The 23652-nt window shown below is 47.5% G+C and overlaps 1 protein-coding gene across 3 annotated transcripts in view; it reads right to left on the reverse strand.

Annotated features, from left to right (window-relative positions):
* The window catches only part of FDFT1 (farnesyl-diphosphate farnesyltransferase 1), a 122380-nt gene that overhangs the window by 71005 nt on the left and 27723 nt on the right, over positions 1–23652 (reverse strand). For all 3 annotated transcript variants that reach the window (XM_029596130.1, XM_029596128.1, XM_029596129.1), the window contains exon 3: positions 2116–2299. In XM_029596130.1, coding sequence (XP_029451990.1) covers positions 2116–2241 — 126 coding nt within the window. In that variant the 5' untranslated portion in view covers positions 2242–2299. The remainder of the gene's footprint in view (positions 1–2115; positions 2300–23652) is intronic.

Genomic DNA, 23652 nt, shown 5'->3' on the forward strand with positions numbered 1-23652 from the left:
CCCAAGAAAAAGCAGCCGGATCAGGCCAAACCGAGAAGGAACTGGAGCAGGGCACACTGAACCATCTCCTGCGGAGGAGCCAGTCAAGGGAGTACCAAGATCTGGCAAGCCTCCAGACAAAGCCATCACCAAACCTTCATCAGGATGGGAGGACCCTGGCTTAGCAAAATCAGGAGGACGACAACTCTCCCTGAGCATCCAAACAGCACTGACCAGGTCAGAAGCCATGACAGGCTGAGAAACCTGGTACAGATGGCTTAGGCTTCCTGTTCACCAGTACCAACACAGTGGTGAATGTGCATCCAAATATCTCACACTCAAATTTGTGTGTACAAAAATTAGGCACCCTCCAAAAAATAAGTGCCACTCAATTCACATACTGTGTGTGTGGGCTCTTGCGTGTATCAGCAAAGGTGCTCCCAAACTACGAGCACAGCACATGCGCAGAGCCAATACACTGCACACACCGATGTCTTGTGGAGGGCAGAACCATGCACAGAAGCACGTGAAAAGCACCGCAACAGTCTACCACGAGCTGCGCAGGCAAGAAGCTTAACTGCGGAGCCTAGCCCACCGGGGGCTGCTCAATCCCAGGCTGCCCAGTTCCCCATACCCCACCAGAAGTGGGAACGTCGTCAGAATGGCGCGCCGAGCACAGAGACTGGAGAAAGTTCTAGAGCCCCCTCTGTCTCTATCAGAAGTTTCTTCCATCCTCTCTTTTTGAAAACCAAAACAAAAAAAAAACCTTACCAGAGCTCCACGCTTACCGGCTGAGCACAGAGACTGTCTCTGGCTGCGGGGGAAGAGGGCATCTGCCTTCACCACCACGCTTGGCCTCCTTAACCCACTGCCTTTCAGCTGTACAAGCAGCTAAGTCCATGTCAGGAACTGGCTACCAGACCAAGGCACACCTCTGAGTGACCATGGAAATCACCTCAGGAATTCTTAACTGGCGGAGGAATTCTTAACTAGGGAAGGGACCATTAGGTATCACCACAGGAGAGCAGGTCTTTCGTCCTCAATGTAAAAATTCTTCTTCCAAAATTTACAGCAATCTCCATAGGGAGATGCACGTCCACCATCTACTGGAGACGAAGAATACTGGCAGGCTGGAGTTACTGCAGGACTATATATACTGTAACATCAGATGGCAGGTGAGCATAACCTACTGGTCCTGAGTCTATCTGTCTACATGCTAGGAAAATTTGATTTTACTCACAGTGATCAGTGAGTTTCCCACCAATTTTCCCCACTCTACTCCCTCTACAGCAAGGGTGGCCAACACTGGTCAGGTTTCCAAGATATCAAAATAAAATCTGACAGGCATACAATCGAGGCAGTAAATGCAAATCTATATCATGTATATTTGTTATTGATATCCTGAAACCCTGCTCCATAGCTTAACTATCACATTAACAGTCCTCACTAGAGCCCATTGAATTTAACTCACTTCAAAACCCAATAATGAAGCCTGAACCCCACCAGTAACTGTCACTTTCCTGCACAATGCCTCTGCAACATCCCTAACCTTTTTAGCCTATCAGGCTGAATCTGGAAACCAAACCCATGTCTGCCATATAGCAGTGCTTCGACTAGGGCATCAGGCTGACCTTGCTGTAATCCTCAGTAGACCAACTTCTTGGTTTGTATTTTGGGTACTTGCCAGGTACTTGTAGCCTAGATTGGCCACTGTTGGAAACAGGATGCTGGGCTTGATGGACCCTTGGTCTGACCTAGTATGGCAATTTATTATGTTCTTAATGACACTCTGTGACCTATTATACCTAAGAACGAATTCACTGAGTTCCCCCCCCCCAAACCCTAAAACATACAGCAACATAAATCTGGTATGGACAAAAAGACAAAAAAGTGTTATAGAAGTCATAGAAATTAAGTTTTCATTAAAAATAGGGCTCACTGAATTAATGGAAGTGAAAATTGTTAAAAACCAGAAATACTAATAGTACAGATCATGACTGAATATTCCTAACCTACAAAACTAATCAGAGCTATGGGGGTGAGAGGGAGCTGGAAAAAATAAAAACCCACTTTACTGTATGAAGTTAATGCTATGTTATTTTTGTTTTATTTAGCTAAAGAAAATATTTTGCCTACCGTTGGGAAATCTTCAAGCACTTGCCTGTCCTTCTCCTTGCTCTCAGTGTATCGCCATTCTGGCTGGTACAGATAGGTGTGAAAGTCGTGCAACAAGGGGATCTTTGTTTCTAAAGCAATGGTCATGTCATCTTCTATAGTGTCCAGAGCACGGAGGACCAGATAAAATATGCATACTGCATGCCTAGGACAATACATATGTAGTATATAAGAAGCATGTACATTTGGGCTTCATTACAGACTTTTTAAAAAGTTAACTTCAGTTAAAAAAAAAAAAAAAAAAACCCCAAGTTTTTTCTTTATGATATTTCACGAACCACTGCCTTCCTAAGTTCTTATGGCTTGGCTGGATGTTCTAAATCACATTTTCTCTTCTTTACGTACTAGACTACACAATAACTACCATTAACACTAGGGCATATATAGACAATACTGACAAAATAGTGTTAGGCATGTTAATCTAGTACAGAGGTGGTCAACTCTGTTCCTCAGCAGCAACAAACAGGCCTGGTTTTCAGATATTCACAATGAATATACATGAAATATTTGCATACAATGAAAGCTGTGGATGTAAATCTCTCATAATCGAGAAACTCAGAAGCAAACCACCTCTCAAAACGATTAACAATGGACAAAACAGAGAGGGAAAAGGACTACAATCCAATTGCCTTACAATAGTTATATGGGTTTAATGGATTATTCTAAGGCAATTGGATTGTAATCCTTTTCCCTCTCTGTTTTGTCCATTGTTGATGTAAATCTCTCATATACATATTCACTGTAGATATCTGGATAACTAGGCCTGTTTGTAGCTCTTGAAAACTAGAGTTGGCCAACCCTGGTCTAGTGGTTGGTAAGGTGAGAAGCTGTTATTTTGCCTTTCCTGCTATACAATGAAGGTCGGGCATGTAAATATACCTCATGCATATTCATTGCAAATATTCTGAAAACCAGGACCTGTGTTTCCTATTCCTGATCTAGGGAAAGGATGGGAGAACCCAAACTAAATTTGCATTTTACAAAAGCCATTATATGATCTGGCTCAGACAATACAAACATTCTTTTTGAATCTGATTAAACACACTTGCAAAAGGAACTTAAATATCTGCCCCTGAGACACAACCTCTGCACACTTAAAAAATGTTTATGTCTCAATTCAGTAACTCTGTATACCTCTGGGAAAACTTGTACTTTAAAGAACCATGAATAAAGCAGTTTTACTGCAGAAAAAAGTGTATTTAGGAATCCATTCCTTATCTGGTTCTAAAGCATATGAAACCAGCAGTGTAGTACAGGATACATATTCTTCCTGTGGTAACGAACTGAGAAAGCTAGACCAGGGCTTCCCTAACCCGTCCTGGAGACCCCTCCGCAATGAATATGCTTGACATAAATATGTATACACAGTCTCCAAGGTACGCAAACTTATCTTAAGCATTTTCATTGTGGATATCCTGAAAACCTGACTGGCTATGGGATCCCCAGGACAGATTTGGGAAGCCAGAGATAGACCATCAAGCAATAAAGGCCCTTTCCATACTGGAGTGCTTAAATGATGAAAGATAAACCTTTGCTATACCTGGTATAGATTCCTCTGTGATTTTCAATACTTCATACAAATAAAGCTTCAGCATTACTAATGGCATCCACATCAGTTTTCTTACAAAACTAAATTTCATATTTAAGAGACTTATTCAAGTACTACTCTAGCATCTGTGCTTCTAGGATTTTCATTTTGTTACTTAGATCCCATTCTGGTAAAAGAAACTCAAGAACTTTAGACTTAAGAAAAATATCTATATGAATTGTAATTGATGATTCCAGTCTGACAGCTGTTGTGAAATCCGGCTGCAGGCAGCCGTGGTTGGGCCTCCCTTCCCTTACCCCTGCTCACCGGTGCTCCCTTGCGGCATTCTCTCCATGAGGGAGACGCTGCTGAACTCTGCTGGGGGCTCCGCCCCTTGGAATCTGATGTCACCAGCAGAGGCTTATTTAAAGCCACTTCAGGCTTCCCTGCGTTGCCTTGGCAACAGGTCAGCTTCGGTGAGTGCCAGTTGCCAGTTCATGTATCGTTACAGCTCCTGCTTGATCCAAGGCTTCCAATCGGAGGAAGTTCTTTTTTACTCAATGCACAATTAAACTCTGGAATTTGTTGCCAGAGGATGTGGTTAGTGCAGTTAGTATAGCTGTGTTTAAAAAAGAATTGGATAAGTTCTTGGAGGAGAAGTCCATTACCTGCTATTAAGTTCACTTAGAGAATAGCCACTGCCATTAGCAACAGTAACATAGAACAGACTTAGTTTTTGGGTACTTGCCAGGTTCTTATGGCCTGGATTGGCCACTGTTGGAGACAGGATGCTGGGCTTGATGGACCCTTGGTCTGACCCAGTACAGCATGTTCTTATGCTTCAGTACCAGTTCCTGTTTGTTCTAGTTCCTGCTCCTGTGGTCCTCGCTCTGCTTCCAGCCCTTGTCTTCAGATTGTCTCCGTGATACTGATCCAGCTGGATATATTGTTTCTCCTGTCTCTGCTCATCCCGACTTCTGGTGTGTTTGCGTTCCTGCTTATCTTCAGCCTGCCCCGACTCCTGGCCTGGTTTATCGAATAGCTACACTGCTGCCTGCCTCTACTCTTGGACCGTCTCTGTTCTTCCAGATCCTCTGCCAGCCCAAACTCGGGCTATTTATTGGACTCCCTCCACCAAGAAGCCTTCGCTCAGGTCCTGCCAACCCCGGCATCCAAGGGCCTGCACCACCTACAAGCACCTTCCGAGGGCCTCCCCTTGGTAGTTCCAACTGCTCTCAAGCCAGCTGAAAAGTCCACAAACACAACAATAGCTGCCAGTCAATTCTCTGCACAACAGTCAGTTTGAGGAGACAGCATCAGCAATGACTACTTTCAGATCTCTCCTCCCTCACCAAGGAAAGCAATCACACCAAAGGACACCACAGTGCTGCCAAGGCTTCCAGTCTCGATACACTACCTTTGCCTGATGCAGGCAAGACCATGCCAAAAGTCACCAATACCAGAATATAAACCGTTCCCACTGCTTGTATCAGCAAATGATTGTGAGGTCCTGATAGGTAGTTCTCATCTCCTGCCAGCAGAAGCCTCTTTAAACTTCAGGGACTAATTGGTCAGTCCTCCTAGCTCCTTGGCCAGCACTTCCTGCTGGTGGCCATTTGTTACCGGTCTGGACACATTCGAGGAAATATATTCAGTTCCTAAATGTAATCTGCTTTGAAGTAGCTGAAAGAGCAAGTTTGCTTACTGTAAACGGCGTTTTCCGTAGATAGCAGATGAATTAGCATTGCTGTCTGAGACGTCCTCTGGTCCTGTAGGTGGCAGAGCTCTCAAAGTAAAGTTCTGAGTCTTGCTGTAGTGTGTGCCTGCTTGGCACCTCCCCATCCTCCTCAGTCAGTGATTAAGCAGAGTATTTGGTAGCAAGACTGTCCGGGGAGGTGAGAGGGTCAGCATGGCTAATTCATCTGCTATCTACGGAAAACACCGTTTAAGGTAAGCAAACTTGCTCTTTTCACGTAGATAAGCAGGATGAATTACCCATTCTGTCTGGGTGTCCCCAGCTAGCAACTTGAGCGACACATCTTGGTCATATTTGTGAAGTGTTATGTCGTGCGCTCAAGATGTCGAAGATCTGTGGACAGTCCTTGGTGATATAGTTGGATTCAGGAGGTGCCCGCTTGTAGAATCTGTGGGCCCATGGAAGCATCTGTTGCTGTGAGTTTGTCCAAGCAGTAATGAGTGGTGAAGGTATGAAGCGAGGACCAAGTTGCAGCTTTGCAAATGTCCAGTATGGTCACGTTATGCAGGTGGGCTATGGAAGCCGCCACAGCACGCACCGGGTGTGCTTTAGGTGAAGAAGCTAAAGACTTTGAACGTTTTTGGTAACAAAACTGAATGCAGTTCGCGATTCAGCTTGATCGAGTCCTCTTGGAAACAGGTAACCCTGGAGCATTTGGGTTAAACGAGACGAAGAGTTGCAATGCTCTAATATCTGAAGCTGTTCTTTGTTTATAGTAAGCAAATGCACGTTTGCAATCCAGTGTGTGTAGCCTATGCTCTGCCTCATTGCTATGAGGCTTTGGGCAGAAGGTTGGAAGAGTTATAGACTGATTAAGGTGGAAGGATGAAACTACCTTTGGTAGGAAGTTAGGATGAGTCCGTAACGTGACTGTCGTGGTAGAACACTAGAAACGGAGAGTAGTGAACTAGAGCTTGAAGTTCGCGAACACATCTTGCTGAAGTAAGTACTACCAGAAAGAGTACTTTCCATGCCAGGTATCTGGGATGGCAAGTATCTGGAGGCTCAAAGGGTGGTAGCATAAGTTGTTCCAGTACAATGTTTATGTCCCACGGTACAGGGGGTTTACGTATTGGTGAGCACAGATGTAAGATCCCCTTCATAAATCTCAAAATTAGATGGTGAGAGGATATAGGTGTGTCATTGTGTAGAGAATGATACACTGCTATAGCACTCAGGTGGACTCCGAGTGAGGCTGTGGCTAGTCCTTTTTGATAAAGTAGATGAAGGTAACCAAGTAATTTGTTTGGAGGGCACATGAATGGGTCTATACCCCTGTCCGAGCACCAAGAGTCATAACTAATCCATTTTCTTCTGTAATTTAACCTGGTGGAAGGTTTTCTAGAAGAGATCAGAATATCTTCTAGTTGAGGTGAAAGGTTTAGGTTTTGAAATAATAGCCTTTCAGTCTCCACGCTGTGAGGTTCAGAGAGGAGTGAAGCGGATGTAGGAGGGATCCTCCTTCCTGGGTTAGGAGGCAAGGGCTGTTTCCCAATGGAATTGGAGTGTCCACTGATAGACGAACCAGGTATGCGTACCATGGTTGTCTGGGCCATGCTGGAGCTATCAGAATGAGATCCGCATTGTTCATGATGCATTTCTGTACCGTGCGAGAAAGCAACGGTATTGGGGGAAGAGAGTACAGTAGGCCTTCTGACTAGTGTATGAGAAATGCATCCTGCACTAGCCTTCGGGCACTTGGATATATCGAACAGAAAGTCTGAACCTTGAAGTTGCGTTCCGTAGCAAAGAGGTCGATGTGTGGCCACCCCCAGGTCTGGCAGAGATTGAGTGCCACTTTCTGATGAAGTTCCCATTCGTGGGGATGAAATATTCTGCTAAGTTTGTCCGCTCTGGTGTTGTTGATGCCAGGTAGGTAGGTGTTGTAGGACAATGGACTTGTTTGCCCATTCTAGGATCTTTATTGCTTTCTTGCATAGGGACCAGGAATCTGACCCTCCTCCTTTGTTTATATAGAACATGGCCACTTGATTGTCCGTGTGGACCATGACTGTTTTTCTCTGTAATGTGAGTTGGAAAGCTCGGAGAGCATTTCAAATTGCCCTCAGTTCTAGTAAATTTATTTGCCGTGTACATTCCCAGACGGACCAGAGGCCCTGAGCTTGCAGGCGGGCTAGGTGAGCACCCCATCCTTTTGTTGAGGTATCTGTGGCATGTATATATGGTATGGTGAACTGGGGGTCGCAGTGGGGCTCCCACTGTGAGAGCTGATGGTGTCATCCACCAGTCCAAGTCTTGTTTCATGCTGGGCGTGATGGAGACGGGAGAGATGGTTGGAAAATTGATTCCATTGAGTCTTCAAGCCCCACTGTAGACGCCGCATGTGGAGACGTGTGTGGGGAACCACATAGATAGCTGCCGCCATATGCCCCAGAAGTGTTAAGATCTGACTAGCAGGGGCAGTGGTCAAGTGTCTTAGTGTTATATATCTGCTAAGGAATTAGCAATCTGTTAGCGCTCACCCCGCCAAGGGGGGCGGAGTAAGCAGTCTGATATGGATCTGCTTCCCCACAGGGGAGTAGTCAGCAGAGTGATGTACTCCGTAGATGGAGTTAATGATCTGTTGTGGGTTAGCTCCCAAAGAGTGGTAGTCTGTATGATACCGCTCTAGTAGTGTAAGGAATAATCACTGAATGGAAATTGGTGAATCCTTGGGCCGATGGCAGATGACAGCGCCCCCAAGAGGATATCCTGAGAGGGACCACCGGCTAGGCTGGAGTATGGAGACAAACACAGATAGTTCTTTATTAGACAGGAAGTAGAACCACCAGAGGTGGCAGTAGTGAGTTGATGTGCCAGGCAGGGCTGAAGTCCCTCAGATACTGGAACTGTGATCTCTGGGTTGCTGAGCTGTAGAGAGAGAGAGAGACTACAGATAGTGAGTAGACAGGGTATGCTGGATACATAACCAGTAGTAGATGATACACTCACAATTGTAGATATCTTGTAATGGCTCCAGTGCAACAGAGAGTCTTCAGTATATTCAGGAACAGGAGCCGTAGGCATGTACTGGTTCCTATATGCAGTCTGGAATAAGAACTCACAATATCTGTGTATGAGGTGGCTTCTGTAATAGAAGAGTCTTTGGAAGGTTTTAGGAACATAGGCCCTCGTGGAGCAAGTGCCGGTTCCTATCTGCAATCTGTAATAGTACTTCACAAGATATAGGTATGCGATAGCTTCTGAGATAGAAGAGAGTCTGTGAAGGGTTTTAGGAACATGGGCCCTCATGGAGCGAATACCAGTTCCTATCTGCAATGACAACTCACGATCTCCGTACCTGCGATAACGTCTTAGACAGAAGGGAGTCTTCAGAGATTAGGAACATAGGACCTCGTGGAGCGATTACCAATTCCTATCTGTAATAGAACTCACAGTGTTCACGTCTGCGATCGCTTCCAGGCATTAAGGAGTCTTCTGAGCATTCAGGGACGTAGGCCCTCGAGGAGCGAGTACCGGATCCTGTCTTAGCAGTCTGAAATCAAGAAGAGAGAGTGGGGCCCCCGAGGAGTGGGTACCCCTTGGTATGTTTGTGGAGGCAGAGCAGCAGAGAAAGATTTCCCCTTGCTAACTCGGTTCGAAGTAGCAAACGAAGACCTTTTAAGTTGGAAGGGGATGACGTCAGTACGGGGGGGGCGCCCCCGAGGTTTGCGCCCTTGCCGGTACATCTCTGGAGCGTGCACGCACGGCCTTACGTCATCAGGAACATGGCGGATCCGCAGCATCAGGCCAGCCCGGGGATTCCAAGAAGACACGGTGAGGAGAAGCCATGGCAGCATCTGTCCGTCAGACCCGAAGGGAGTCGCCACAAAGGTAGAGAGGGTGGAGCAAGGGACAGAACAGGCACGAATGCAACACTTAGGTTTTGAGCAAGAGTTCTCAAGGTGATTGCTTGTGTTTCAAGAAGGAAGGCTTTGTCCTTTAAGGTGTCGATATGGGCTCCAATGAATTGCAAAGCTTGAGTGGGTTGCAGATTTGATTTCTCGTAATTAATCATTAGTCCCAACCCATCTAAGCATTTGATGGTGGTAATGAGATTGGCCTGTAGAAGACACGGGCTGGGTGCTACTAGAAGCCAATCGTCCGGATAGGGGAACATTTGTATGCCCTGTCGTCGTAGATGAGCCACCGCTAGACATTTTGTGAAAACTCTGGGAGCCGAGGAGAGGCCAAAAGGAAGTACTTTGTACTGAAAGTGGCATCCCATCACCATAAAGCAAAGGTACATCAGGAGGCCTTGTGCATCGGTATGTGGGAGTAAGCATCCTTGAGATCTATGGAACACATCCAATCTCTGGGTTGAATGAAAGGGAGAATGGATTTGAGAGACGTCATCTTGAATTTTTCTGTCGTCAAGTGCTTGTTGAGCGCTCTGAGATCCAGGATAGGACGGAATCCTCCTGATTTTTTTGGAATAAGGAAGTATTGGGAATAAAAACCCATGTGATGGTGCGGCACAGGTAGCTCATGGATGCACTGCTGTTGTAGTAAATTGTTATTCTCCAGGTGCATTTGATGGGAATGAGTGTTTTGCTGCCTGGTGCGTACCAAGTGTGGCGTGGGGGGGAGGGGGGGAAGGATTGGAAGTTGAGGGAGTAACCTTCCTTTATTTTTAATACCCAGAGGTCAGTTGTGATGGCTTCCCATGCAGGTAGGAAGTGAATAACCTTCCCCCAACTGGAAATGGTAGCGGTGGTTTGGGGTTCCCTAAAAACCCTGCGATGGTTTTGGGGGGTTTGGATCTTGAGGAGTCCGAGGTTGTTTCAGAGTCCTCTGATGTTGTCTAGGTCCTTGTGGTTGCGACGTCTGAGGGCGAGAAGAGGAGTAATAGAGAGGACGTGAAGCTGGATAAGGCCTCAAGGGTTGACGCTGATATTGTGGTTTGTGATAAGCAAATGTTGCTTACCTGTAACAGGTGTTCTCACAGGACAGCAGGATGTTAGTCCTCACATATGGGTGACATCATCAGGATGGAGCCCAATCATGCAAAATTTCTGTCAAAGTTTCCAGAACTTTGACTGGCCCCTACTGGGCATGCCCAGCATGGCACCAACCCTGCAGCCAGCAGGGGTCCCCCTTCAGTCTTATTTGAAAACTACAGGCAGTGCTGAAAAATAAAATAGCAAACAAACCCAACACCGTGGGGCGGTGGGCGGGTTTCGTGAGGACTAACATCCTGCTGTCCTGTGAGAACACCTGTTACAAAGTAAGCAACATTTGCTTTCTCACAGGACAAGCAGGATGGTAGTCCTCACATATGGGTGAGTACCGAGCTGAGGATGTCCGAACATGCACCAAATGTACCCTAAGGCATGCAACAGGCACAACAACTGGGGTGGAATTTGGTAGAGGGCATCCTGAACCTCACCGGGCAGGCGGAAGGGTGTTGATAGTCACGTTGGAAATAGGTTACGCAGGACAGACTGGCTGAAGATGGAATCTTGTCTTCCGGCTTTGTCCAAGCAATAGTGGGCTGTGAAGGTATGGAGAGAACTCCAGGTGGCAGCCCTGCAAATGTCAGGAAGCGGCACCGATCATAGGTGTGCTACTGAAGTCGCCAAGGCCCTAAGAGAGTGTGCTTTACCACGGTCTTGAAAAGGAATGCCTGCTTGCCGATAGCAAAAAGATATGCAGTCCGCCAACCAGGAGGAGAGAGAGTCTGTTTACCCACAGGTTGCCCTAATTTGTTGGGGTGGAACGAGATGAATAACAGAGTACTCATCCTGTGGGCAACTGTACGGGCTAGATAAAAAGCTAGAGCCCGTTTACAATCAAGGGTATGCAGAGCCTGTTCCCCTGATTGGAATGGGGCCTGGGAAAAAAGGTAGGTGGTATGATCGATTGATTAATTGAAACTCTGAAACTACCTTAGGTAAAAACTTAGGGTGAGTGCGGAGTACCGCCCGGTCCTGCAGGAGTTTAGTGTAAGGCGGATAGGTAACTAGGGCCTGTAACTCACTAACCCTGCGAGTTGAAGTGATAGCCAAAAGGAAAATCACTTTCCATATGAGATATTTTAGGTCACAGGAGTGAAGAGGCTCGAAAGGCGGTTTCATGAGCCGACCGAGAACCAGATTAAGGTCCCAAGAAGGGGCCGGAGGACGTAAAGGAGGCTTGATGTGGAGCAAGCCCTTCAGAAAGCGTGTTACAAGGGGTTGTACTGATATGGGGACATCCCCGACACCTTTATGGAAGGCAGCTACTGCACTGACATGCATTCTGATGGAAGATGTCTTGAGACCAGACTCTGACAGATGCCAGAGATAGTCCAAAAACTGTGGGATTGGACAAGAAAAGGGATCAAGGGACTTAGAAGAGCACCATGATATGAACCTTTTCCATTTGTAAGAGTAAGCTTTTCTCGTGGAAGGCTTCCGCAAAGCAATCAAGACACGGGAAACGGGGTCTGAAAGGTTAAGTGGTTGAAGAGTTAACCTTTCAACATCCATGCCGTCAGGGACAAGGCCTGAAGATTGGGATGGCGTAGGCTCCCGTTGTTTTGAGTGATCAGAAGCGGGTCATTTCCCAAGGGAATGTGCCTGCGGATGGAGAGATCCTGGAGTATGGGAAACCACACTTGGCGGTGCCAGTGAGGTGCTATCAGGATCATAAGAACATAAGAAAATGCCTTACTGGGTCAGACCAAGGGTCCATCAAGCCCAGCATCCTGTTTCCAACAGTGGCCAATCCAGGCCATAAGAACCTGGCAAGTACCCAAAAACTAAGTCTATTCCATGTAACCATTGCTAATGGTAGTGGCTATTCTCTAAGTGAACTTAATAGCAGGTAATGGACTTCTCCTCCAAGAACTTATCCAATCCTTTTTTAAACACAGCTATACTAACTGCACGAACCACATTCTCTGGCAACAAATTCCAGAGTTTAATTGTGCGTTGAGTAAAAAAGAACTTTCTCCGATTAGTTTTAAATGTGCCCCATGCTAACTTCATGGAGTGCCCCCTAGTCTTTCTACTATCCGAAAGAGTAAATAACCGATTCACATCTACCCATTCTAGACCTCTCATGATTTTAAACACCTCTATCATACCCCCCTCAGTCGTCTCTTCTCCAAGCTGAAAAGTCCTAACCTCTTTAGTCTTTCCTCATAGGGGAGTTGTTCCATTCCCCTTATTTTGGTAACCCTTCTCTGTACCTTCTCCATCGCAATTATATCTTTTTTGAGATGCGGCGACCAGAATTGTACACATTATTCAAGGTGCGGTCTCACCATGGAGCGATACAGAGGCATTATGACATTTTCCGTTTTATTCATCATTCCTTTTCTAATAATTCCCAACATTCTGTTTGGTTTTTTGACTGCCGCAGCACACTGCACCGACGATTCCAATGTGTTATCCACTATGACACCTAGATCTCTTTCTTGGGTTGTAGCACCTAATATGGAACCCAACATTGTGTAATTATAGCATGGGTTATTTTTCCCTATATGCATCACCTTGCACTTATCCACATTAAATTTCATCTGCCATTTGGATGCCCAAATTTCCAGTCTCACAAGGTCTTCCTGCAATTTATCACAATCTGCTTGTGATTTAACTACTCTGAACAATTTTGTGTCATCTGCAAATTTGATTATCTCACTCGTCGTATTTCTTTCCAGATCATTTATAAATATATTGAACAGTAAGGGTCCCAATACAGATCCCTGAGGCACTCCACTGTCCACTCCCTTCCACTGAGAAAATTGCCCATTCAATCCTACTCTCTGTTTCCTGTCTTTTAGCCAGTTTGCAATCCACGAAAGGACATCGCCACCTATCCCATGACTTTTTACTTTTCCTAGAAGCCTCTCATGAGGAACTTTGTCAAACGCCTTCTGATAATCCAAGTATACTATATCTACCGGTTCACCTTTATCCACATGTTTATTAACTCCTTCAAAAAAGTGAAGCAGATTTGTGAGGCAAGACTTGCCCTGGGTAAAGCCATGCTGACTTTGTTCCATTAAACCATGTCTTTCTATATGTTCTGTGATTTTGATGTTTAGAATACTTTCCACTATTTTTCCTGGCACTGAAGTCAGGCTAACCGGTCTGTAGTTTCCCGGATCGCCCCTGGAGCCCTTTTTAAATATTGGGGGTTACATTTGCTATCCTCCAGTCTTCAGGTACAATGGATGATTTTAATGATGTTACAAATTTTTACTAATAGGTCTGAAATTTCATTTTTTAGTTCCTTCAGAACTCTGGGGTGTGTACCATCCGGTCCAGGTGATTTACTACTCTTCAGTTTGTCAATCAGGCCTACCACATCTTCTATGTTCACTGTGATTTGATTCAGTCCATCTGAATCATTACCCATGAAAACCTTCTCCATTACGGGTACCTCCCCAACATCCTCTTCAGTAAACACCGAAGCAAAGAAATCATTTAATCTTTCCGCGATGGCCTTATCTTCTCTAAGTGCCCCTTTAACCCCTCGATCATCTAACGGTCCAACTGACTCCCTCACAGGCTTTCTGCTTCGGATATATTTTAAAAAGTTTTTACTGTGAGTTTTTGCCTCTACAGCCAACTTCTTTTCAAATTCTCATGGTTCCCTTGTCTTGACGTAGCTTCATGAGAGTCTTCGAGAGAAGAGGAAGTGGAGGGAATGCATAAAGCAGACCGGTTGCCCATGACAGAGAGAATGCATCTCTGAGCCGAGAGCATTTGTTGCGAATGAGGGAGAAGTAATTGTCCACTTTGTGGTTCTGAGGGGACGCAAAAAGGTCTGTCTGAGGATAACCCCATTGTCGGAAGATGGAGTTCGCTACCGAGGGGTTGAGAGACCACTCGTGTGGTTGAAAGACTAGACTCAGCTTGTCTGCTAGAACATTGTCCACTCCCGGTAAGTAGGTGGCCCTGAGGTACATCGAGTGGGAGAGAGCTTCCGCCCAAATCTGCGCAGCTTCCTGACACAGAAGGAAGAGCCTGTGCCTCCCTGCTTGTTGATGTACCACATGGCCACCTGGTTGTCTGTCTGAATCAGGATGACTCTGTTTGATAGGTGATCCTGAAAAGCCCTGAGAGCATATCGCATTGCTCGAAGTTCCAGGAAATTTATTTGGTGTTTGGCTTCCTCTGGAGACCAAAAACCCTGTGTCTGCAGATCGGCCACATGGGCTCCCCATCCAAGGTTGGAAGCGTCGGTGGTGAGAATGACTTGAGGATCTGGAACTTGAAAGGGCAATCACTGGAGGAGATTGTTCTGATTTTTCCACCAGGCGAGAGACAGACGGAGTGAGTCGGTGATGTGGACAATGGTCGACAGAGGCTGAATAGCTTGAATCCATTGTGACTTCAGAGTCCAATGCACGAGTCTCATGGCCAAGCAGGCCATTGGTGTGACATGGACTGAGGACGCCATGTGTCCCAGGACGACGAGGAATTGGCGAGCTGTTGCAGTGTTCTTAAACTGCAACTGGTGAGCGAGAGACACAAGAGTTAGCGCTCGTTGTTGAGGTAGAAAAACTTTTGCCTGCAAAGTGTCCAAGTCTGCCCCAATGAACAACAAGGCTTGAGATGGGACTAAATAAGATTTTTCATAATTGACGAGAAATCCTAGTGAAATCGATTGGCCACTGTTGGAAACAGGATGCTGGGCTTGATGGACCCTTGGTCTGACCCAGTATGGCATTTTCTTATGTTCTTATGTTCTAATTAGAGTGTGTAGAGTCAAATCAAGGGATGACCGAGCAGCTTGCTGGGTTGGAGCCCTGATTAACCAGTCGTCCAGATAGGGGTAGACGTGAACACCTTCTTTCCTGAGGAAAGTTGCGACAACTACGAGACATTTGGTAAAGTCTCGTGGTGCAGACGCTAGGCCGAACGGAAGCACTCTGTATTGATAGTGCTTGGGGCCTACTAAAAACCTCAGGTACTTGCGATGAGTTGGAGTTATCGCAATGTGGGTGTATGCGTCCTGGAGGTCCAGAGAGCAGAGCCAGTCTCCTCTTTGTAGAAGCGATCCCAAGGTTACCATCTTGAACTTTTCCCGCTGGAGGTACTTGTTGAGAGCACATAGGTCCAGAATTGGACGAACACCCCCCGATTTTTTGGGGATCAGAAAGTACTGGGAATAGAACCCTAGGCCTTGCTGCGAGTGCGGAACGGGTTCTATTGCTCTTGACTGGAGATGGAGAGAGACCTCTTGATCCAGATGAATGGGTACGCGGACATCCCCCACATCTGCAGAGATGGGGAGTCCGGTGGCAGGGCGAGAAAATTCAGATGGTAACCCTGAGCAATGATTGCCAATACCCATCGGTTGGTTGTGATTGACTGCCACATGTTGTGGAAGTGGCACAAATCGGCCTCCCACTGGTATGTTTGAGAGAGGAATCTGGCTGCTGCTCTCCAAGCGGAAGTCAAAAACCTGAAGCAGGCCCTGGCTGGGGAGCTGCTTGTGGCTTTTGTTTTCGGGCTTGGCGAGGCTGAGGCTTTTGATAAGGTCTCGTAGTACGGAACCTTGCTGGTGGCGGACAGGCCTTCTTTGGACGGTAGAACAACTTCTTAGAGTCCTTCCTGAAGCGCTGTCTTGAGTAGAAGTCGAAAGGCATCGAAGAGAGCTGTTTGAGAGTCTCATGATGGTCTTAATTCAGCCACCATTCGTTGGGATCTGTTCTCCGAACAGATTATCTCCGATACATGGTAGGTTGGATAAACGGTCTTGCACTTCTGGGCGAAGGTCAGAAGATTTGAGCCAGGCCAGTCTTGCCGAAATAGCTGCTGCAGACACTGGTAGAGGTGTCAAAAATGTCATAAGATGTTCGAATCTCATGTTTGCCTGCCTCAAATCCTTTGTTTACAAGGGTTTGTAACTGGTCTTGGAACTGTTCAGGTAAGGACTCTGAGAAGTCCTGTATCTGCTTAAAGATGACCCTATTACATTGGGTCATATAGAGCTGATAGGCAGCAATTCGGGAGATGAGCATGGCCCCTTGCAATACTCGACAAATGCTGTCTAGGTTCCTTAGCAGGCGGGGTAGACGAGTGAGGTTTTGACCTTTTTGCCCTTTTTTGAGCAGACTCTACCACAACTGAGTAGTGGTCGAGCTGGGATTTCTGAAAACCTGGGGCTAACTGAACTAAATAAGTAGTGTCAGCCTTTCTGTGTACTGGAGCAATTGATCCAGGATTTTCCCAGTTCTTTTTGAGGAGATCAAGAAGGACCTGATGAATGGGAATAGAGGTATTCACCTTGGGGGCATTCAGGAATTGGAGTAACTATCATCTGGTGCCTATCATCCTGTTCCGTCTGAAGTTGAAAAGGAAACATCTCAGACATTTCCTTCACAAAATTAATGGAAGAGAACGCTTTCTACTTTCAGTGGGAGAAGGTGGTGAAGGTAAGTCATCGGTGTCTGTTGAAGTATCATCACCCCAAGTGTCATAAGGATCAGCAGACTGTCCTGTAGGACGAAAAGGGGGTTGGATATCTGAGGGCCCCGGTCTAGGCTCCGAAAAAAATCGAAGGAATCGCCGGAGGCACTGATGATGGCATGGAAGTCATCTGTGCAGGCATCGATGGATGACCTGATGGCGCATCGGAACAGATGGATGAATCAGTGGCAAGGGACGTATCTGCATCGATGGCTGAGGCAAAACTCCCGATGGAGGGATGCGGAACGATGTTTCGCCTCCTGTTGAGGCGATTAGACTTTACCTGTTTAACTGGAATTCAGGCTGATGCTCAGAACAAATGTGTACGACATGCACCAGGTTACAGGAATTGGACATGGGACATCTAATTTACAGGGTCTATGGACTACTGAACAGTGAGTGTGTAAAACTGAAAGCCCATTCTAGTTTGCATCTAAAATGGATTTTCAACACCGCCAACCGAAAAGGTGAATTTTAAACACCTGGCACATGCCAAAACCAGGAGATACGCACACAAGCTGGGCCGGCATGTGCTGAGCGGATTTTAAAAGCCAGCTGAATACGGCGAAGAGCTTCTCTGGGCTTTAGGGGGAGGGACCAGTAAATCCCCCTAGTCAGTCTGAAAGAAAAGCTCCAGGAAATTAGGCTCTCAGGGTCCCCCAACCCCAGCCTTGCCTGCCACCAAGGGGGAAAGCTCCAACCCCTTGGAAGGACTTGTATTCCTTGCTGCTTTTTTTTTTTTTTTTTTAGCTGGTTGATCTAGGCAGAGGTAGAATAAAAAATTACAAGTGCCTTCCTCACTGGAGGCTGACTTTTCTCTTTTTTAAAAAGGATCAGGACCGCAGGTTCTGCCACCTTCATCTGCTGGAGACCAAGAAATTCTGAAGGATCGCAAGTAGCACACCAGTCTAAGAGGGGGGTGCCTTGCAAGTTTTTCTGTCTCCATCTGCTGGAAGGAACGCATAACCAGCAGTCTGGACTGAATTGGGTACGTACAGGGGATAACAGTTTTAAGTCTGTTGGGGTAAGTTTAAACAAGCTTTACACACTGTTTGGAAGTGATTTCTGCCCATTCTTCCTGGCAGATTTGCTCCAGTTTGTTCAGGTTGGCTGGACGACGCTTATGGACTGCAATTTTTAAATTATGCCACAGATGCACAATTGGATTGAAATCTTCACTTTGTCTTCGCCATTGAAGAACATTCAACTTTTTGTTCAACAATGCCTGTGTTGCTTTGGCCTCGTGCTTGGGATCATTATCCTGCTGAAAGGTGAACTTTCTCCCATGTTTTAGTTTTTTTTAGCAGGCTGACAAAGGTTGTCTTTCAGTATCTCCCTATAAGTTGCATCATCCATCCATCCTTCAATTTTAACAAGATGTCCAGTCTCCACTGAGGAAAAGTATCCCCACAACATGCTGCTGCTGCCATTTTACTGTTGGGACGGCGTTTGCTGAGGAATGGGCAGTGTTAGGTTTTTGCCACACATAGTGTTTTGAATTTTGGCCAAAAAGCTCCATTTGCATGTTATCTGACCAGAGCTCTTGATATGGTTGACCTGGAGTATCTCCACTCCAGTCTCAGCTCTGTAGCTCCTTCAAAGTGATTGTTGGCCCCTCTGAGGCTTCCCTCACACGTCTCCTCCTTGCTTGGATGCTGAGTTTTGAGGGACGGCTTTGTCTAGGCAGTATCTGGGTGATATGTGCAGCTTCTATTTCCTCACAATTGATCCAACAGTGCTTAATGGAATATCCAAGCGCTTGGCATTACTGGATCACTAGGTCATATGGTAATCAAGGAGGCCATACCAGCATTGCCTTCTAAGACCCCAATGTGTCATATGCACTTTTTAAGAGTTCATTTGTCTTGCTGTTACTTCTAGTACACAGGCTGGCCACTTCATTTCACTGTTAATGGACATAATATTCTGGCTTTTGTACAGCAAGAGAAAAAAAAACTGTGAAAAGATGCTTGGGGATGAGACTATTTCCTGCACTAGAGATGGTATTGCTCTTTTGTTGTCTTTCCAAAATATCCATATTCATTTGCCATAATATAGTGTAAGAAGGCTTGTTGGCATAAGTAGGTATCAGTCTGAGCAATGGTTCAGAGGGTTATTGAACTGTGCTCTTCCCTGCTGCACAAATATAAAGAAATGACCTTGGATAACAGCAGAAAAATGATCCTACTTTCAGAGGTAAGAACCAAAGAAATTGCTCATGTCTTAACATGGACTCAGGACCAGTGGCTTTATGCTCTCCTGCCAGCAGATGAGACAGAGCAAGCTGACATCACAGTATATATAACCCTGCAGTGACTCCAGTATTCTCCATCTCCAGCAGATGGTGGATGTGCATCTCTCTATGGGGATTGCTTTGAAATTCTAAATTCAGGAAAAAAAAATAAAATAAAACTTTCCTGCGGTGATACCTAAAGGTTCCTCCCCCAGTTGAGAATTCTTGAGGCGATTTCCATGGTCCCTCAAAGGTGTGCCTTGGTACGGTAGCTGGGTTTCCTGGCATGGGCTTAGCTGCTAGATCAGCTGAAAGGCAGCAGCTGCAGAAGGCCAAGCGTGGTGGTGGTGACGGCAGATGCCCTCTCCCTCCACAGCCAGAGATCATCTCTGTACTCAGTCGGGGTATGTGCTGAGCTCAGGTGAATCAAACACAGATGGGTTTCAAGACTTCCTATGTTCTCCATTCTCAGCGTGCTGTGCCGTTTGTCCCACTCACATTGGGGTTGGGGAACAGGGCAGCCTGGAGAATTCAGCTGCCCCCGGTGAGCTAGGCCTCACACGCCACATGATAGGCCACAGTGGCCATTTCCGCGTGCACTCTTGTGCATGTTCTGCTGCCCTCTAGAGGCCGGTGTGCGCAGAGCGTCAGCTCTGCGTATGCACTGTGCACTCTGTTTTTGGGCACGCTTTTTTTTTTTTTTTTTTTTTTTTACACAAACTATTTTATGTGCTTAACTTGGCGCACAGGTTGTGTGCGCGCCTTGCCACGCTTTCTTCTAGGTAGATTTCATTTTTGAGTGCGAGCTGTTCTGATGCACATTTACCGCCACAATGTGTTGCCTGTCATATTAGGACTTATCAGCCTGACCTGGCTTCTAACCTGGGTCAGCACTGCTCAGATGCTTAGGGAGAGTTGTCTTCCTCGGATTTTGCTAAGCCTGGCTCTTTCCATTCTGATGATAGGTTGGTCATGGCCTTGACTGGGGGGGGGGGGGGGGGGGGGGGGGGGGCAATGTCTCCTCAAATCCCTGAATCCTGACCTGAGGAAAAATTCTTCTTGCCCCTCCTTGACCAACTGCTCCAGATCCTCTCCGAATAGGAACCTGCCCTTAAAAGGGGAGACTTCCATTTATGACTTGTAACAAATGTCCGTTGACCAATTTCTCAGCCTCAGGAATCTCCTAACTGAATCCATATTATATGTCTCACCATGTGTGAAGCAAATCATATAAGGTAATCGCAATATAGGCCACTCCCACTTCCAAGTGCTCTTCTTGCTTGGCGGACCCTGAAGATGAGGCCTCTGAAAGCTCCTTCACCAGATGCTGCTGAACCCAGCGCAAGCAGGTACATTCCTGGAAACTGCTGCGTGAATGTCCAGTGCTGAGAACGCAAAAGATCCTCGAGGTAAATCTCCAACTTCTGGTCCTGCGCATCTTTTAGTGCTGCTGACCCTACCACTGGTACAGTTGTCCTCTTAGTCACAGCAGAGACCAATGCATCCATCTTCGGCAGTTGTAGCATTTCCAGTGCATCTTCCATCAAGGAGTACAACTTTAAGCCCAGCTTTAGGAGGCTTCCACTCCTGTATCACCACCTTTTTAACCATGTTGTGGAAGGAAAATGTCTTTGCTGGCCCTCGAAGCCCATCCATGACCAAATCTGCTGCCTCACAATCCAACTCTTCCTGCGGCACCTTTATCCCTAGCAACTTTAGAGCTTGCAAAATGAGAGGAAACAGTCCCTCTCTTCTAAAGAGTTTAATTACCTTAGGGTCATCTCCCTCTGCTACTGGCACTTTTTCAGGGTCCGAGGGCCCCATCTGAGCGTTGCTGTTCAGAATGCCTATGGGCAGTTCCCATCCAGATCTAAAAGCTCTGATTCCTCCAATGCACTAAGTGGCAGCCTTCCAGAACATGCGTGTGCTCGGGCACCTTTTTGTCCTCCTGCGGTCTTAGAATCTTCCTTTGAGAGGTCTCCATATCTCTGTAATTCCTAATCCATCCACTCAGCATCAGGAACAGCAGGAGACAAGGCCGGAGAAGATCCTTCATAGTCCCCCGAGCTGCCCTGCCACCCTGCACAAGCCTCCAAGAGGGCCACCATTCCTGCACGGACCTGAAAATCCAGGCCTGTCGCCACAGATGATTGCATGACACGCCCGCTCTCCCCGGCACGATTACCAGTGCCAGAGCCCTCTTTCTGACTTGCTGCCTTGGCACAACCCTGCCGTGGACAATCAACAGCTGTTCTCTGCAGACACGGCAGTGCTTCCTGCGCCCTGAGACCACCATTATGTAGAACAAAAACGGTATCAAGCCAGCCGACAACATGCTCCTGCACCCGCGGGTCTACCGCCACACGATTCCATTTTACTGCTCTCCTGACACCACAATGATGTCCCCGGAACCTGCCAACAAGCTCCTACGCCAAGTTCCCCTCTTTTTTTTTTTGCACAGTTATCGCTTGTGACAAAGAACACAATCCCCAAAAGGAAGAATATCAGTACTTCCCTGTGCTGGTCTTCTCCAGTAAGCCATAGGGAGGAACTCTGTGGGGATAGAGAGAACCAGACCACCAAGTTTCAACCCCCACCAACTCTGCCCCAAGACATACAGGGCTACCAACCCCCTGCTTGCCCTACTCCACCGAGGAACTGGACCCTCTCAGGTCCTAACAACCCCAGGAGAAAATCCAACTTTTTTTTTTTTTTTTTTTTTTTTTTTAAATCAGACTGCAGGTGCTTTACACCTCTACCATCTGCTGGAGACAGAAATACTGAGGGACTGCAGGTGGCACACTGCCTAAGTACTAAAGGCTCAGTAAAGCTTTTCTTTTCTATCTGCTGGTAGGGATGCAAAACCCAGTTTGGACTGATCTGGGTATGAACAAGAACTAGTGTAACTAGCCCCCAAACACAGGCCACGAAGGCCTACCCAGTCAGGGCATGTGTCACATGTCTGGACAGCTTTCATGGCATTGGCTAAGGAAGGGGAAGGAAGATGAGGGAGAGTTGGAGGTAGGTTTAAAAGTAGAATAAGAAGGTAGGGCAGTAGGATATGACCAAATGAAAGGAGGAATTAGCAGCAGTTCACAAGGATAGAAAATGGGGACAGTGGAGGGGGGCCCTTATGGTCCGATAGAGTAGGCAAGCAACCATCCAGCACTCCCCCACAATGAAGAGGGTAAGACGGGGGGGGGAGAAGAGGAAAAGGGTAGTCACAGCTGGCAGCCCTTCAGTGGCAAAAAAAAGCAGAGGCACTTACAGATTGATACTGTAACGTGCAGCTGAAGATTTCCCGTCCGTAACACGCTGTGGGCGCACAATTCGGACGCGTAAGGCGATCCTGCGATACAGTCTCCAGTTTCACGCGTCCTTAGCGCTTCTTAAAACAGACACATAACCCTTTCCGCACCCAGCATGTATATGATATGTAACAAATTAGCTGTTTAATGAAGGAATTAGCTATTCCCCTCCGATACTGTGACGCACGCTCAGATTATCTCCTTAGTAACCCGCTATTTTGCAGCGGCCTTAACATGCTAGTTTACCGCCTACCCTCTACTAGGTGTTAGTGTGGTGTTCGAACAGCTACATAGCGGAATGTACCATGGATGACCTCTATATATATATATATATATATATATATATATATATATATATATTTGCAGCGTAAAGTGTAAAAAAACAAAAATATGTATAAATACCTGTCACTTTCCGAATCCCCCAGGTGTGCGGTCATCCAGGCGGCGGCGGGAGCCGGCGGGCAGGTGGGCGCGCGTTGGGTCCAGGCGGCCGGCGGGCGGGTGGGCGTCCGTTCATCCAGGCGGCGGCGGGAGCCGGGGGGCGGGTGGGTGCGCGTTCGAACAAGGCGGCGGTGTGGGCCGGCGGGCGGGTGGGCGCGTGTTCAATCCAGGCCGCGGGCGGGTGTGCGCCCGTTCATCCAGGCGGTGGCGGGAGCCTGGGGGGCGCACGTTGGTTTCAGGCGGCCGGCGGGCGCCCGTTCATCCGGGTGGCGGCGGGAGCCAGCAGGCGGGTGGGCGCGCGTTCGAACAAGGCGGCGGTGTGGGCCGGCGGGCGCGTGTTCGATCCAGGCCGCGGGCGGGTGCGCATTCATCCAGGCGGAGGGAGCCGGCGGCGAAAGCAGCCTCCGGCAGCCCCCGCCAGCAGTGAATGAATGCGTGCCTGTGCGACCCGTGCGATTTCGGCGCTCAAGGCGTGACGTCACGACGCCTGACGTCACGGCATGTGACTGCCTTGTGCACCGAAATCGCACGGGTCGCACAGGCGCGCATTCATTCACTGCCGGCGGGGGCCCACCCGCCCGCGGCCTGGATCGAACACGCGCCCACCCGCCCGCCGGCCCACACCGCCGCTTTGTTCGAACGCGCGCCCACCCGCCTGCTGGCTCCCGCCGCCACCCGGATGAACGAGCGCCCGCCCGCCAGCCGCCTGAAACCAACGTGCGCCCACCCGCCCCCCGGCTCCGCCTGGACCCAACACGCGCCCACCCGCCCGCCGCCTCCTGGATGACCGCACGCCTGGGGGATTCGGAAAGTGACAGGTATTTATA

Source organism: Rhinatrema bivittatum, chromosome 3, assembly GCF_901001135.1.
Source record: "Rhinatrema bivittatum chromosome 3, aRhiBiv1.1, whole genome shotgun sequence".
Taxonomy (NCBI): domain Eukaryota; kingdom Metazoa; phylum Chordata; class Amphibia; order Gymnophiona; family Rhinatrematidae; genus Rhinatrema; species Rhinatrema bivittatum.